This window comes from Stylophora pistillata, chromosome 3 (genome assembly GCF_964205215.1).
Source record: "Stylophora pistillata chromosome 3, jaStyPist1.2, whole genome shotgun sequence".
Classification (NCBI taxonomy): Eukaryota; Metazoa; Cnidaria; class Anthozoa; order Scleractinia; family Pocilloporidae; genus Stylophora; species Stylophora pistillata.
The window spans coordinates 23,718,486-23,732,907 of NC_142521.1; the positions used below are offsets into that span (position 1 = coordinate 23,718,486).

Consider the following 14,422-nt stretch of genomic DNA (forward strand, 5'->3'; position numbering starts at 1 on the left):
TAGGAAGCTCCATCACAATAGTGGTTTACATAGAGGTCCTAAATACTAGATGTGTATTATATAAAAATACAATTAAAATACAGAAATTTGAGCTAAAATCGAAATATAAATATGATTACAACATATACACTGCAAAAATTAATTTTAAAAAAATTATAAAAAGCAGAAAAAAGACACTTCTTAAAAATTGGCAAACCTACTGAGTTTCTTACAGTTCTCTCTAACTTATTAAAGTCTTTGAAACAGTGATACCGCGAGCGATGTTTCCCCAATTGTATATGATTTTGGGGAGCTTTATAGTATCGTTATTGTGCGTATTGTAGGAGTGCATATCACTCTTTCTTACAATATCCATAGAATGATTAATTTCGCCATTAATAGACTTGTATGCATATATACATCGATAACATTTCGTACGTTCTTCAAGATTTGGCCATCTCAAGACTGTTAATGCATCAGTGGATGAGGAGTGAAGTGATCTATCTAATACCAACTTATAAAGGCTGATAGTTTCGAAAGAAACTGTTTGGGGCTGCGTCGGTGGGAGTAACGAAATAACTTGGATATATCAACAAAGTTGAAATGGTAAATTGGCCACCGTAACGATTACAAAAGCTGACGTTTCGAGCGTTAGCCCTTCGTCGGAGCGAATCCTCGCTCCGACCAAGGACTAAAGCTCGAAACGTCAGCTTTTGTAATCGTTACGGTGGCCAATTTACCATTTCAACTTTGTTGATATATCCAAATTATTTAATATCAACTTAGCTGCTTTGTTTTGCAGAATTTGCAATTCCTTCATTAGTGAGACATTGTTCTTGTCACCCCAGACTAAATCAGCATAATCAAAAATAGGCAGCACTAAGCTATTATAAAAAAGTAACCGAGCATTATAAGGTAAATAATACTTAATCCTACGTAAAAGACCAAGGTTCATGGTCCTAACCAAATTAACTAATTATAGATGCAGGAGACGAGGCCTACGGTTTATTTGTCCTTATCCGAGAAGACTAGAATGTCTATCCATTTCTTGATGTTATAGAAAGGTAGCACATTCTCCTCAGTTACTTTAAGACCTTGAGTGTTGGTCCGGCCGGGACTTGAACCCTCGACCTCCCGCGCAACAGTCCGGCGCTCAACCAAGTGAGCTAACTGGGAGGCGAAATTCGCACGGGAATTATGATTATTTCAACCTTGTTTTTCGGTTTTGGTTCCCCGCCATTACTCAATTCAAAAATGGCAGAGTGTGGCCAAAAGAGTTGGCACTAGTTGGAGCCTTTCGGAAGTGACGTCATATGCGCAGCTCGACAAACCAACGTGGCTAATTTTGTATGCCATTTCTGAGAAGTGAGAGGTATTTGCAAAGCATAATTTGCGAGCAGAACGCCTCCAAGGCGTTGTGTCGTGCAAGATTGCGACAGGGTGGCCGACAAACAGTTAGGAATGTCTGTTCATACCTCTCCTGGTACAGGAACCGAGTGTGCCATGTGGAAAAGATTCGTCAGCCAGCATAGAAAGCATTTTAAGCCCAGTGGGACAGTTGGCATTTGCTCACTTCACTTTACCGACGACTGCTTCACTCGTTCGGTACATATAAAAAGGACAGAGAGACGACTAAAGCCGGGATCCGTCCCAAGTATTTGGAAAAAAGGATCTGTTTCCCTTAGCGAAAGAACTCGTCGTCGGGTGAGTTCTATTCGTGGATTTCTTTTTCGCGCACAGTACGAGTACAGGACTGTCACTTTTATGGTATATTTCTTGAATAACAAACACCGTCTCTTTAATTCGTTTGAAAACAATTGAAACAGATTCCATAGAAGTTTGGGTGCTTTGTATTTCATTGACGCCGATCTTCATTTACCGATATTTCATTGATGCACGACAAACTTTCAGCACTTTCGAGGTAGCGAATGTAGATTTCAAAGGTCTCACATTTTCGTTGTGTTAATCCTAAAGTTTAGCGGTCTTGATGTTTTTCTTCGCTTGTTTTTTTTTCTTTTATGTAGTAGTTTAAGGTTGAGAATTACAGTCTTTAAGCGGAAAAATTAAGTCTCAGTCTTGGAGGGAAAGCAAAAGACCAGCAAATACCTAAGATCCAGTTGTGAAAAATTACCAGCTAGCAAACAACTTTTTCACGGGTTTACTGCTGAACGTACGATAATTTCTCTCTTTCAATGGACATTTCAATGGACATTCAATGGACATTCAATGGACAGTGAATGGGATAATTGTTTCTTAGAACTGCTGCTTGTGTCTAATTTGTTTAGCAATTAAACTTCTGTATCATTCATAATATTCATAATTCGCTTTCGGAAATGTTTCACACAGCATTGCCATGTAACTACTGGTGATATTTTTTCAAGATTCTTAATCTAATGGTCCTAATGGTCTCTCAGTATATCGCTCAAACTTCTAATTGATCTGCACAGAATGTTTTTATTTGAAATTGTAATTTTTTTCAATGTGCATATGTGGATGAGGCTTCTTGAGCATGAACTCTCTTAAGAAAAAATTTCCACTCGTATTTCAGTTGATTTAATAGGTTTTCATTTGTTGATTTCTTCATACTCTTTTGCCTGACAGATAATGAATGAGATTATGAACAAATAAACGTTATCATAGGAAAATTTCTTATCGCACCATGCAGAAACATCCACTTGACGAGTTAATTTCGCTCGGTATTCGCATTCTAGTTCGGCTTCTTGAGCCATTCTTGCTTCTTGTTCTGCAGCCTCTTCTTCGGTGGCTAATGGCTCTAGATCCTCGTCATACGGAACAACACTGCCACATTCGAAAGATACTTCGTTCAAACATTCTTCGCCTCCACTTTCAGATGAACTGGAAGAAGAGTAGTTCGAGGAAGAATACATCTTATGAAAAGCCTAGAATTTCCACAGTGGAATCTCTCACAACACACGAAGCACGATGCGAAAGAGCGCATTTGACGTCACAGGCCAACTCATGCGTAAAACCGCTCGGTTGCGAGCTGAGTAATGGCGGACGGGTTTTTCGTGAATTTCGGCCAGCTATATCAAGGCGTATTTCGCTTCCATCGACCTAAAAACTATCGCATTTTATAATTCTAGCCATTGTAACTTGATTGGCGCTAAAAAATGTCAAAACCAGAGACAAAAGTTTTCGTCGTAGTGGCACTTTAAGGCACCTGTGACAAAAGCAATTCAAAATATCATAAATCTTGATCATTGTCCAGAATAAAATAAAAATACCACTGAAAAATAACATTACTGAAAAGGTCTGAATGTTGTACTCATTTTCCTTGTTTGCTATTGGATAAATGGACTCAACAAAGGAATCTTCAAAAGTGGCCAAAGTACATACAAATTCATGCAAACACCTTAGCTTTCACTTTCTTAGTCAAACATATCAACAATGGATAAACTTAACAGAATAGCTGGGTTAAGTTAAAGGCTAGAGAGCCACTATGGAAGTAAAGTGTCTTGCCCAAGAACACACAATACAAGACACTGGGCTCAAACCCAAATGTCTGATCCACAGTTTAATGTGCTAGCTATTAAGCCACCAAATATTATAGTCATAATTATAGAAAATTAATCTATACTTACGCTCTAATATGACAGGATGAGCCTCTTTGAAAGCTAATGTTACTCTGACACCTCTTTCGATTGCTTGGGTAACCTCAAGGTTGGTGTCATCATTAAAACTGAAAAGCAAAATGAGGTTAAGCTTTTAAGTACTTGGGTTGATGCATACTGTAACTCAAATTAATAGAAACACTCAAGACATATATTGTTCAGTAGAAGTTTGGGAGAACCAAAAAAGTTGCTAAACACTGGCCAATGGCTCATGTTCTCACAGCATTTCTCATTCTCCCAACTTAGCCTATGATAGTTCGACTATCATGCACCATTTGACCAAGGCTTTATGAAAACACAAAATCATAGATATTCCTGATCATCTGAAATGGTTGGGGATAAATCGGGAGCGCTTCTAATTACCTGGTGGCTACCAGATTTCTGCGATCATTCCCAACATATGAAAACATCAATTGGCAAAATCTGGGACGGTCACGAAACAGCGAAGTCCCAGAACTTCTGGGACTTTCCTAACGTACATGTACAAAAACCAGGCTTAAAAGAGCTACATCACAGACAGCGCATCTTGAAAATTTGGCCAAGTTTTTCAAGTCTGCCATTCTCAACCTTGCCCAATCTTAACCACCCTTGTTCGTTTTTGGTTTATTGTTGCCTCTTTGGTGTTTTTTTGAGGTCCGTGACCCATGAGCACCGGTGAGTGTATTTACCCATAAGCCCTTGCGGTAAAAGAAGAAGACGAGAGAATAAAGAAAGCACATGGTTCAATAGTTGCAAAGTTTCAGCGACCGAGTAACAAAATTGGTGTTTCTAACAGGGCTAATCAGCCGACAGAGGGAGAAACGGTCGTCGTTTCATGCGGAAAATTCGAAAAGTCCAAAAGCAATTCGATTACATCGAGCAGCATCGAGCGATGGCCACTCGACCGAGCGAACTATCTTAATTATCAAATGATGGACGAGGTAAAAGAAAACTAAACAGCCTGTATAACTCCCGAGTGAGGTATCACGCTCAAAATTCAAGTAAAGAGATGGCGGAGGAGCTTCAATTGAGAATTCACTCGGAACTTTGCAAGGCCACCGTAGAGGAGATTAAGCTTGTTGCAAAATATTTAAAAATAAAGGAAGAAAACGTGAAGGATAAAACGAAACTCTCAATTATTAATATTATCACAAATAATATTGAGAAAATTGATAAGTATAGAGGAAGAAGAGAAAGTGACTTTCCTTCAAGCTATTGTTGGGATGTTTATTGACATTCCACCGCCACTCGAAGATGTTGATGAAGATAAGAGTGAGTTATTCAAGAAAGAGATCGAAGAGCTTAGGCTATTACACAAACAGCACATCTCGGAATCGGGTGGTAAGGGCAAGCCAGAGTTAAGCCCACAACCAAGTGGTGACACGCCACCCTCCTTGCATGTTCTTGTTGAATCCACAAGTGTCCTTAGGCGTCAATTTAAGATAACAGGCCAAATTGGAGACCCAGACCAAAAGGATAAGTTGAATTACAGCTCATTACGGAAACAGATTGACACTGGGGTTGCACAAAAATACAAAGAACATGAGATTGTGAATGGAGTGATCCGTGCCATCAACCCTGGATTAACTTTAAGAGGTTACTTAAGAAGGTCTCTCTTGATCGTCTAAAGAAGATCTTTCGCAGTCATTATGGGGTAAAGAACGCAGCAGAACTGTACCAGAGTTTAGCATCCATCTGCCAACATGGGAAAGAAACACCCCAGGCATACCTCATGCGAGCCCTTGACTTGAGACAGAAGATACTATTTGCGAGTCAGGAAGGGGAAGACTCATTGAAGTATGACGCTGACCACATCCAACAGCTTTTTCGCCGGACTGTTGAGACAGGGCTCCAGGACGAGAAGATTAGAACCAAGCTTCGCCCATTCCTAAGTAATCCCTTGGTTGAGGATGAACAATTAATCCACCAGCTGAATGTGGCAGTTTCTGCTGAGGAAGAAAGAGTCAAGAAACTGAAGGGCCAGTCCAAGGTCAAATCCCCTGTGGTGTCGCAGATTGGTGAGCTATCATCCCAATCACCCGAACTACCTACTGATCAATCACCTGCTTTCAAAAAGGAATCTAAGTCACCTGGTGGTACGAAAACAGAACTACAAGAACTTAAGGCGGAAGTGGAAGGCTAAAGTTAAGGCAAAATCTGATACAGCCCCTCAATCAGGCCAAGGGAGAGGAAGCAGATGGAGCAATGGAAGGGGGAATGGAAATCGTAATGTACATGTAAGGAACCGCCCACCGAAGTGCCCAGCTTGCCTCACTAACAACGAACAGTGGTGTAATCACTGTTTTAAATGTGGAGGTGACAGCCATTATGCCCTTGGTTGCCGTCATGGTGAATCGCCTGGACAGCGACCTTTAAATGGAAACCGGCTGCTTCAGCGGGACCACAAGTAGCCGACACTTCACACGTGTCCCACCGATGTAATTATTGCGGCTGAGTAGAAACACGAGTTCCGTATCGCCGCTGTTCCCAATGCCAGGTTGTGTGGTACTGTTCTCAGAAATGTTAAAAGGAACAATGGCTAAACTACAGAGGGAGACCTCCGAATCCACCCAGACAGCATTTGTTAGTCACCTGAAACCTGCACAGCATGCTAAGATTGTTAGCCTAATTGGAAGAAAGTGCACTGTTAAGTGTCTTCTGAATGATACTGAAGTATTAACTCTGTGGGACACTGGGGCTCAGGTGTCGATAATGACAAGGGCCATGTTAGAGGAAAAGCTTCCAGGAACAGAAGTGAAAGACATCTCGGAACTGATCAATGTTGGACTCAATCTCACTGCTGCTATTAGAACCAAGATTCCCTACATTGTTTGGACCGACGTGAGAGTGCAACTTCCTTCACCTACCCAAGAAGGACAAGAAGTACACGTTCCCTTTCTTATTACTGTTGATCGTTTAGAAATGCCAATACTGGGCTACAATGTTATCGAAGAGTTAGTGAAAGTGGCCAACCAAGAAGGAGTAACTTCCCCAGGATCTTGCATTCTAAATTCCCTCAAAACAGGATTCTTGGATAGTGGTGAAAGTCAGTTGGAAGCCCTGGTCAGTCTTATTCAAACAACAGATGATGATCTTCTGTGCAATGTGAGAACGTCCAAAAGAGACACTGTCATTCCCTGTGGTCAAGTAGTTAAGGTGGCATGTAGGGCGAACACCGGTCCCGTAGTCAGTAACATATCAGTGTTGTTTGAGCCTGATGAGTTATCTCAGTGGCCAACAGGACTTGAAGTATATGAAACACTAACAACCGTTAAGAAGGGATCTATATCTAGGGTCGACATCGAAGTTCAGAACACGAGTAACCATGACATTGTCCTCCCACGTCGTACCTCACTAGGTAGATTGCAACTGGTCAAATCGGTTACACCCATGGAAGTTAAACTGACCGACACAGTGGATTCTAGAGAGAGACTGAGTCACAGTGCGTGGATGGTTTAAGTTCGGCTACTGGAGAACATGATAGCAAGTTAGACACCACCACCCCGGAAGTTGATATGAGCGGGTTAACTATAGAGCAGCAGAAATTAGTCTGGAAGATTTTAAAAGAGGAAGCTGCATCTTTTGCAAAAAGTGATCATGATATTGGTTGCATACAAGGACTAGAGATGGATATTGACTTGTCCGATAGTGCACCAGTCCAAAAAAACTGTCTCAATCCCAAGGCCACTTTATCAGGAGGTGAAGAACTACATTAAAGACCTACTTAATAAACAGTTCATCACGAAATCTCGATCGTCATATTCATCCCCAGTTGTTTGCGTGAGAAAAAAAGACGGGTCCTTATGTCTGTGTGTGGACTATCGAGAATTGAACCGTCGCCCTGCCCCTGACCGACACCCAATCCCCCGCATTCAGGAAACCTTGGATAGTTTAGGTGGCAATTCTTGGTTTTCTGTATGAGATCAAGGAAAGGCCCACCACCAGGGGTTCATCTCACCAAAGAGCCGCCCATACACTGCCTTTATTACGCCGTGGGGACTATATGAGTGAGTGCGCATACCTTTCGGTTTAAAGAATGCTCCGGCCAATTTTCAAAGGTACATGGAACATTGTCTGGGCGAGTTAAGGGATGAAATAGCGATCCCGTACTTAGACGATGTTATCGTATTCAGCAAGTCATTTGAAGAGCATGTCGAGCATGTGCGAAAGGTACTTCGCCGCCTCCGACAACAGGGAATCAAACTGAAGTCACGCAAGTGTAAATTGTTCCAAAGAGAAGTTTGCTTTCTGGGGCGTATTGTATCAAAAGACGGTTATAGAGTTGATCCCAGTGGAATAGCCGCCGTCATCAGTCTAGCAGAAAAGAAGCCATTAACCGTTGGTGAAGTCAGGCAGTTAGTTGGATTCCTGAGTTATTACCGTGGTTACATCCCGAATTTTGCCAAAATTGCCAAGCCGATGTATGAACTGTTGACTAAAACCAAAGAGGGAACCACACCCGAGGGTGCTACCAGGACTACTGACAAAAAGAGGGCCAACTACCATCTGGAACACCGATGAGGTGGACTCAAAAACATCAGAAATCGTTAAATGAACTGATTGAGCACCTCACCAACCCACCGATTATGGCGTATCCTGATTATGAAAAACCATTTATTGTCCATACAGATGCCTGGCAGGACGGTCTGGGAGCAGTTCTCTATCAGCGCCAAGATGGAAAGATTTGAGTCATCGCCTATGCATCAAGTGCTCTCACGCCCGCTGAAAAAAATTATAATCTCCATGCCGGCAAATTAGAATTCCTTGCGCTGAAGTGGGCCATTGTCGAGCAGTTTCGTGATTACCTCTATTATCCACCGGAATTTACCGTCTAACAATCCATTGAAATATGTCCTTACCTCTGCTAAGTTAAACGCAACAAGTTTGCGCTGGGTTGGAGAGCTAGCAGATTTCAGATTTGACGTGAAGTACCGCCTAGGGAAGTGTAATAACGATGCCGACACCTTGTCACGACAGCCATTAAACATAGAGGATTACACAAGAAGTTGCTGTCATCAAAGTAGTCCAGAGGTTGTGAAAGCCACCATCTTTTCCGCTCAACTTCAAGGTGAAGGTCACCTCCCATGGCTAACTTCCTTGACAGATTCCATAATAGCATTTAATGATAACTGTGGCAGCCCAGGTATAGAGTATCATGTTGATGTTAGGCAAGCGCAAGCTTGGATCCTGTGATAAGTAGAGTTATTCATCTTGTAAGGACTGGAAAACGTCCCTCAGTAAAAGAGAGTAAAGGAGAATCAAGAGGTATCCAGCGGTTGTTACTTGAATGGAACAAACTAGTTCTAGGCAGTGATACTATCTTGTACCGTAAGCAACACAAATGCAACACAAATATGCAACACAAATCAACAAGTCGTCTTACCACAACAACTTCGTATGACAATCTTTAAAGAACTCCATGAAGACATGGGTCATTTAGGTGTAGAGAGAGTACTCGACTTGGCTAAGTCACGGTTTTACTGGCCCAACATAAAAGGGGACATTTCACATTCTGTCACAAAAGTTTGTCGATGTTTGAAACAAAAAACCACCAGCAGTGAAACAACGAGCACCGTTGCAGCCCATTATAACCACGGCACCCTTTCAGATGATATCAGTTGATTTTCTTCACCTCGAAGCCAGTTCTGGAGGCTATGAATACAGTTTGGTCGATTTTTTAATTATAGACTAGTGAGCAGCATTTCTGCGAACAGTAGTTGTAAAACTTCTTGTATTTTCCTACGCGTTTCGTCTAACTGTCGTAGACTTCTTCAGGGAGTTTTACAAGTATGACTAAACGCCTGTATTTATAAGCCAAAGTTACAGGGGCCAATGACCGTAAAGGCTTGGCCGGACTTACGAACAGGAACAGGCGAAGTTGTGAAAAATTTGTGAAAAATTCAACACGTGCAAGGCAAGGTGAGTTACAAAAGAGCATCACGGCTGAAAAACCGCACTGGAGAAACAATCTCTCGAAAGAAGAGCCAGAAGACCTCCACGAGTTGAAATCCAGTCCTGGCATTAAAATTCAGCCCACCGATAAAAACCTTGGACCAGCTCTTTTGTCAACCGATTGGGTTCAAGCGGAGACACTTAGACGTCTGTATGACGAGCTGTCATACCGCAAAGTCACGCAACAGGACTGGTATGCTAATCGTACTTACGTAATTAATTCTCGCGAACGGCCCATGTCTATTTACAGGAGATTTATCTCCGCTAATGTTGCTCGCTTTTTGCGTAGTTTCGATCATTTTATGAACCTGGCTAAGTTCTACATCATCCCTAAAGTTCATAAAGACCCCATAATGGCGAGACCAATTGCCACTTCCCATTCATATATCACTAGGCCAATTAGTATTTTTGTTGACGAGCTTATTAAGCCCGTTATACATCTGCCTGCGGTCCTTAGGGATTCTGGTGAGCTTATTCAATTACTTGAGAGCACAGTCTTGCCTAACTCAAGCTGTCTTCTTTTCACCGCGGATGTTGCATCGTTATATCCCAACGTAGACACCAAAAACGCCTTAGTTGCTCTCGACTTGCTCCTTCGCGAAGCAAGGGCTCCCGAAACTCCACTACTGATTGAGCTCGCCAGAATTGTATTCAACGATAATTATTTATCATCTGAATTCAGTCCGAATATTTTTCACCAAGTCTTTGGTATTGTTATGGGCACACCTTTCGCCGTCACAGTCGCAAACGCTTTTATGTATTTCCACGAAAAAGATATTGTGGAGCACTACTCTCAATTTCTCGTGCTCTATAAGCGTTTCATTGATGACATTTTTGTTATTTGGTGTGGACCCAGGGATACCCTCCTGAAATTTCTTGGTGCTCTGAATACCAAAAATGATCGAATCAAGCTTACTCATTGTATTAGCGACTGTAGTATTTCTTTTCTAGATCTTTGTCTGTATAAGGATAATTCCTCAAGCGTGCTGCAATTTTCTACGTATCAGAAGCCTCTTAACAAATATCTCTACATACCATTCGAGTCGTTTCACCCCTCTAGCAACAAGAAAGCTTTTATAAAAGAGGAGCTTATGAGATATGCTAGAAGCAGTTCTTCCTTTAAGTCTTTCTGTGACACTAGGGATAAGTTTTGGAAGCGACTGCGACTTAGAGGCTATTCTTTTAAGCAATTACTGCCGCTGTTTCACTGTGTGCGTTACCACGACAGGGAGACCTGGATCTCCCGGCCACCTAAACATAGATCTTGGCCAAGCAGGACTCTTGCCTTTGAGACTACGTTCAACTGCAGTCACGCCCGTAGTAAGAAGGTTATCAGTAATATTCTGCCACACTTAGACTGTATTGTAAGTTACAAGAAAACTGTGACAATAGCTAATCTATGTAAGTAAGTTTTTGGGGGCCACGGTTTTAGCTAAAACCGTGGCCCTCAAAATATTTTTCTTACCTTGCCTTACACGTGTTAAATTTTTCACAAATTTTTCACAACTTCGCCTGTTCCTCTTCGTAAGTCCGGCCAAGCCTTTACGGTCATCGGCCCCTGTAACTTTGGCTTATAAATAGAGGCGTTTAGTCATACTTGTAAAACTCCCTGAAGAAGTCTACGACAGTTAGACGAAACGCGTAGGAAAATACAAGAAGTTTTACAACTACTGTTCGCAGAAGTGCTGCTCACTAATCTATAATTAAAAAATTAGACAAGTCTGCAAAAACAGTGGCAGAAAAGATCTATAATGATATTATCTTACGGTTTGGAGTCCCTGAAACAATCCACCATGATCAGGGCGGTGAATTTGAGAACAAACTGTTTTACAACTTGGATAGACTCATTGGAGCCTACCACTCCAGAACAACACCTTACCACCCCGAGGGCAATGGCCAAGTGGAACGATTCAATAGAACTCTCCATTGCATGCTACGGACTTTGCCTGAGAAGCATAAATCAAGATGGGGTGACCATTTAAACAAAATGGTTCATGCGTATAACTGTACAAAGAACGATGCCACCGGTTATGCACCATTTTTCTTACTGTTTGGGAGAGCCCCACGCCTTCCTATTGGTATGATGTTTAATCTCAAGACTCCAAGCGGGTTTGGCTCCTAACCAGAGTATGTGAAGAAATGGAGAAATATGCTTACAAACTTGCCTCTGAAATTGCCCAGCGAAATGCTCAGCGGGGTAAGAGGCAGTCCGATAAGAAGGTGCGTAGCATTGTGCTGGAACCTGATGACAAGGTACTGGTCCGGAACATGAGTGCACGAGGAGGGCCAGGGAAGCTGAGATCATACTAGGAAAATGACGTGTATGTCGTCGTAGAACAGAAAGGTGCTGGTTCCCCAGTTTACGAAGTTCGATTAGAGGCTGGGACAAAGAAGGGAGTGTTGCACCGGAACTTACTCTTACCTTTCACATACTTACCAGTGGAGGAGGCTGATGTACGACCCAAGACTAAACTTCACTCTAGGCAGCGACAGCGGAGACCTCCGTTGCAGAACAACAAACCTTTAATCCAGACCTCACGTTCAGCTGGTCAAGACGACGAAGACGACGACATCCCATCCTTTCCACCTAACCAACTACATGCCCAATATCCAAACAACACTGTGAAACATCCACGGACAGAAGAGCAAGATATACAGGAGTCCGTAGCTATAAGTGGTACTGCAGACACTTCAGAGGATGTAAAACCTGACCCACCCGTCGATGACCTGCAGAATGACTTCACACCCAGTACCCGTATGGAACCTGAACAGTCCCCATCCTCTACAACCCAACCTATCGTAGAAAACCGGCAGCCGCGCATTAGAAGACCACCTGTCCGTATGACTTATGACGTACCTGGTCACCCTATTTTTTACCCAGAAGTAACCACTAACATGAATATGCTTTCAAACACAGCAAACCTGCCCCCACCGTGGCTGAGCACATCACCTCAGTATCCACCATTTTGGTACTGTCCACAGTCTGGATTTTCAGTCATTCCTCCGTACCCAGTTCGCTGGTAATCATTAGACCAGTTCAGGAACAGGTCAAAAACACTGCCAGAGACTATGCATGAGAACGTTTTGTTATGATGATTATTGTTGTTATCGGACACGTAAGACCAAGTGCACATGTTAACATTAACATATTAGGCATCTTGTATCATTATTGAAGGTTCAAAGTCTCTAATCAAAGACAGACACCGTCGTCCTTAGTTTAAGAGTGATTATTTGATAGTTTGTTGTTTGTGGGATTGCGCAACCCACAAATACAAACGTGACTTTAGTTTGCAAAATTTTTACCCAGAGATACCTGTATTGTATGCAGTGTTGTTATGGAAGACTTTTTTCTTGGGGGGGGGGGGAGGAGAGTGTGAGGTCCGTGACCCATGAGTGTATTTACCCATAAGCCCTTGCGGTAAAAAGAAGACGACGAGAGAATAAAGAAAGCACATGGTTCAATAGTTGCAAAGTTTATTCGGCGACCGAGTAACATTTTTCTAACTTATAAAACTAAATTTGAAAGTAATTTTTGTACATCAGCAAAATGGCTTAAAATATCATGACATAGCTCCTTTAAAACTACATACTACAATAACTCTACAATAAATTTCATCCTTTAAAAACAAAATGGCCTTCTATTGTTATGACGGCTATGTGCATGAAACCAGCAACAAAGTGTTACCAACAAGCTTTTATCAACACCGTGACGTCTCAAAGTTCAAATAACCAAAATACTCACCACCATATCTCGTGGAAGGTCTTCACTTTTCCTTTTTTTTTCTGCCATTGCGGGTGCTCACTGTTGGCCTTGTAAGTTGTCAATTTTTTCTGTAAGAACAAGTTTTTGCTGAAGTGCGTCAAACTGCCCTTCGTGGTCGGAACAACTCGCCCTAGCGTTTACATGAGACAGTCAGGCGTGGTGGCTGGAGTTGATCGACTCCTCGCTGAGGAGGAAGATGGCGTTCCGCAGGGCACAATTGAAGACAGGCGAGTGGAGGCGACTGGCTGATAAATTGGCAAGGTCTCTTCTGAATCACTATTACTATCAAGCAGCAAATCACGACGGATATGATTTTTAGATGGAAATCCGCGGACGGTCTCGCGCTCGAGGAACGACTGCAGTTGTCCTTGGAGTTGTCTAAACATTCAAAGAGCAAAACGAGGATCACGAGGAATGCCTCATGGCAGATTTAGCCCTGTCCCTATCCCTTGTTCTATCTTTTTCATTTACTTTAACACAATGACATTTCTCTTCTTTTTGACAGTCTAATGTGGGACATTGGCTTGGGTTTTTACTAATAAAATACGAACAGTACCGCAGAAGTTAACAGTCAGTTCAGCCAACTATATGGCTTGCACCGGTCAAGTCACACAATTCCTTGTACCATAGTTAATCGAGGGGAATGGCCATTCCCCTCGATTAACTATGCTTGTACGAGCCTCTACCAATATTCAGTTTGTTTTAGTAAAAATCACACTTTTGATCGAGACAAAAAATTCCCAAATCTGAGTGATTTCCTTAGAGATACAAAGTAGGGAAACTGAATAGATCATACGATGGGGGACGCGAGTGAAGAAACGTCTCCGTGGGGTGAAATGGGGTTCGTATGATGTTGAACACATTTCTCTGTTTTGTCTAATATTTGTCCTTGAATGAAATATCGAGTTTCCAGATGGGATTTGAACCCACGACCCTCCGTGATCTAGTCGGATGCTCTAACCACTGAGCTACAGTAGACTCTATGGTGAGCAGGGGTCAACTAGTGGGTATTGACTGGAACCGCATCACGCGGCTACACAGCCAAACATAGAGTCTCCTGTAGCTCAGTGGTTAGAGCATCCGACTAGATCACGGAGGGTCGTGGGTTCAAATCCCA

The 14,422-nt window shown here is 42.3% G+C and overlaps 1 protein-coding gene and 1 non-coding gene across 2 annotated transcripts in view; one reads left to right on the forward strand and one right to left on the reverse strand.

The window, feature by feature from the left end:
* Positions 1 to 714: 714 nt before the first annotated feature.
* The window catches only part of LOC148735134 (uncharacterized), a 26,017-nt gene continuing 12,309 nt past the window's right edge, over positions 715 to 14,422 (reverse strand). Inside the window, exons 3-5 of the mRNA XM_088752009.1 lie at positions 13,285 to 13,683; positions 3,582 to 3,679; positions 715 to 3,160 (exon numbers count right to left, since the gene is read on the reverse strand). Of these exons, the coding sequence (XP_088608135.1) occupies positions 13,436 to 13,683 (248 nt within the window). The 3' untranslated portion in view covers positions 715 to 3,160; positions 3,582 to 3,679; positions 13,285 to 13,435. The remainder of the gene's footprint in view (positions 3,161 to 3,581; positions 3,680 to 13,284; positions 13,684 to 14,422) is intronic.
* Trnas-aga (transfer RNA serine (anticodon AGA)) overlaps positions 14,359 to 14,422 on the forward strand; it is a 73-nt gene continuing 9 nt past the window's right edge. The window contains exon 1 of the tRNA in view: positions 14,359 to 14,422. This exon is cut by the window's right edge and continues 9 nt beyond it. This is a non-coding gene — a tRNA (tRNA-Ser).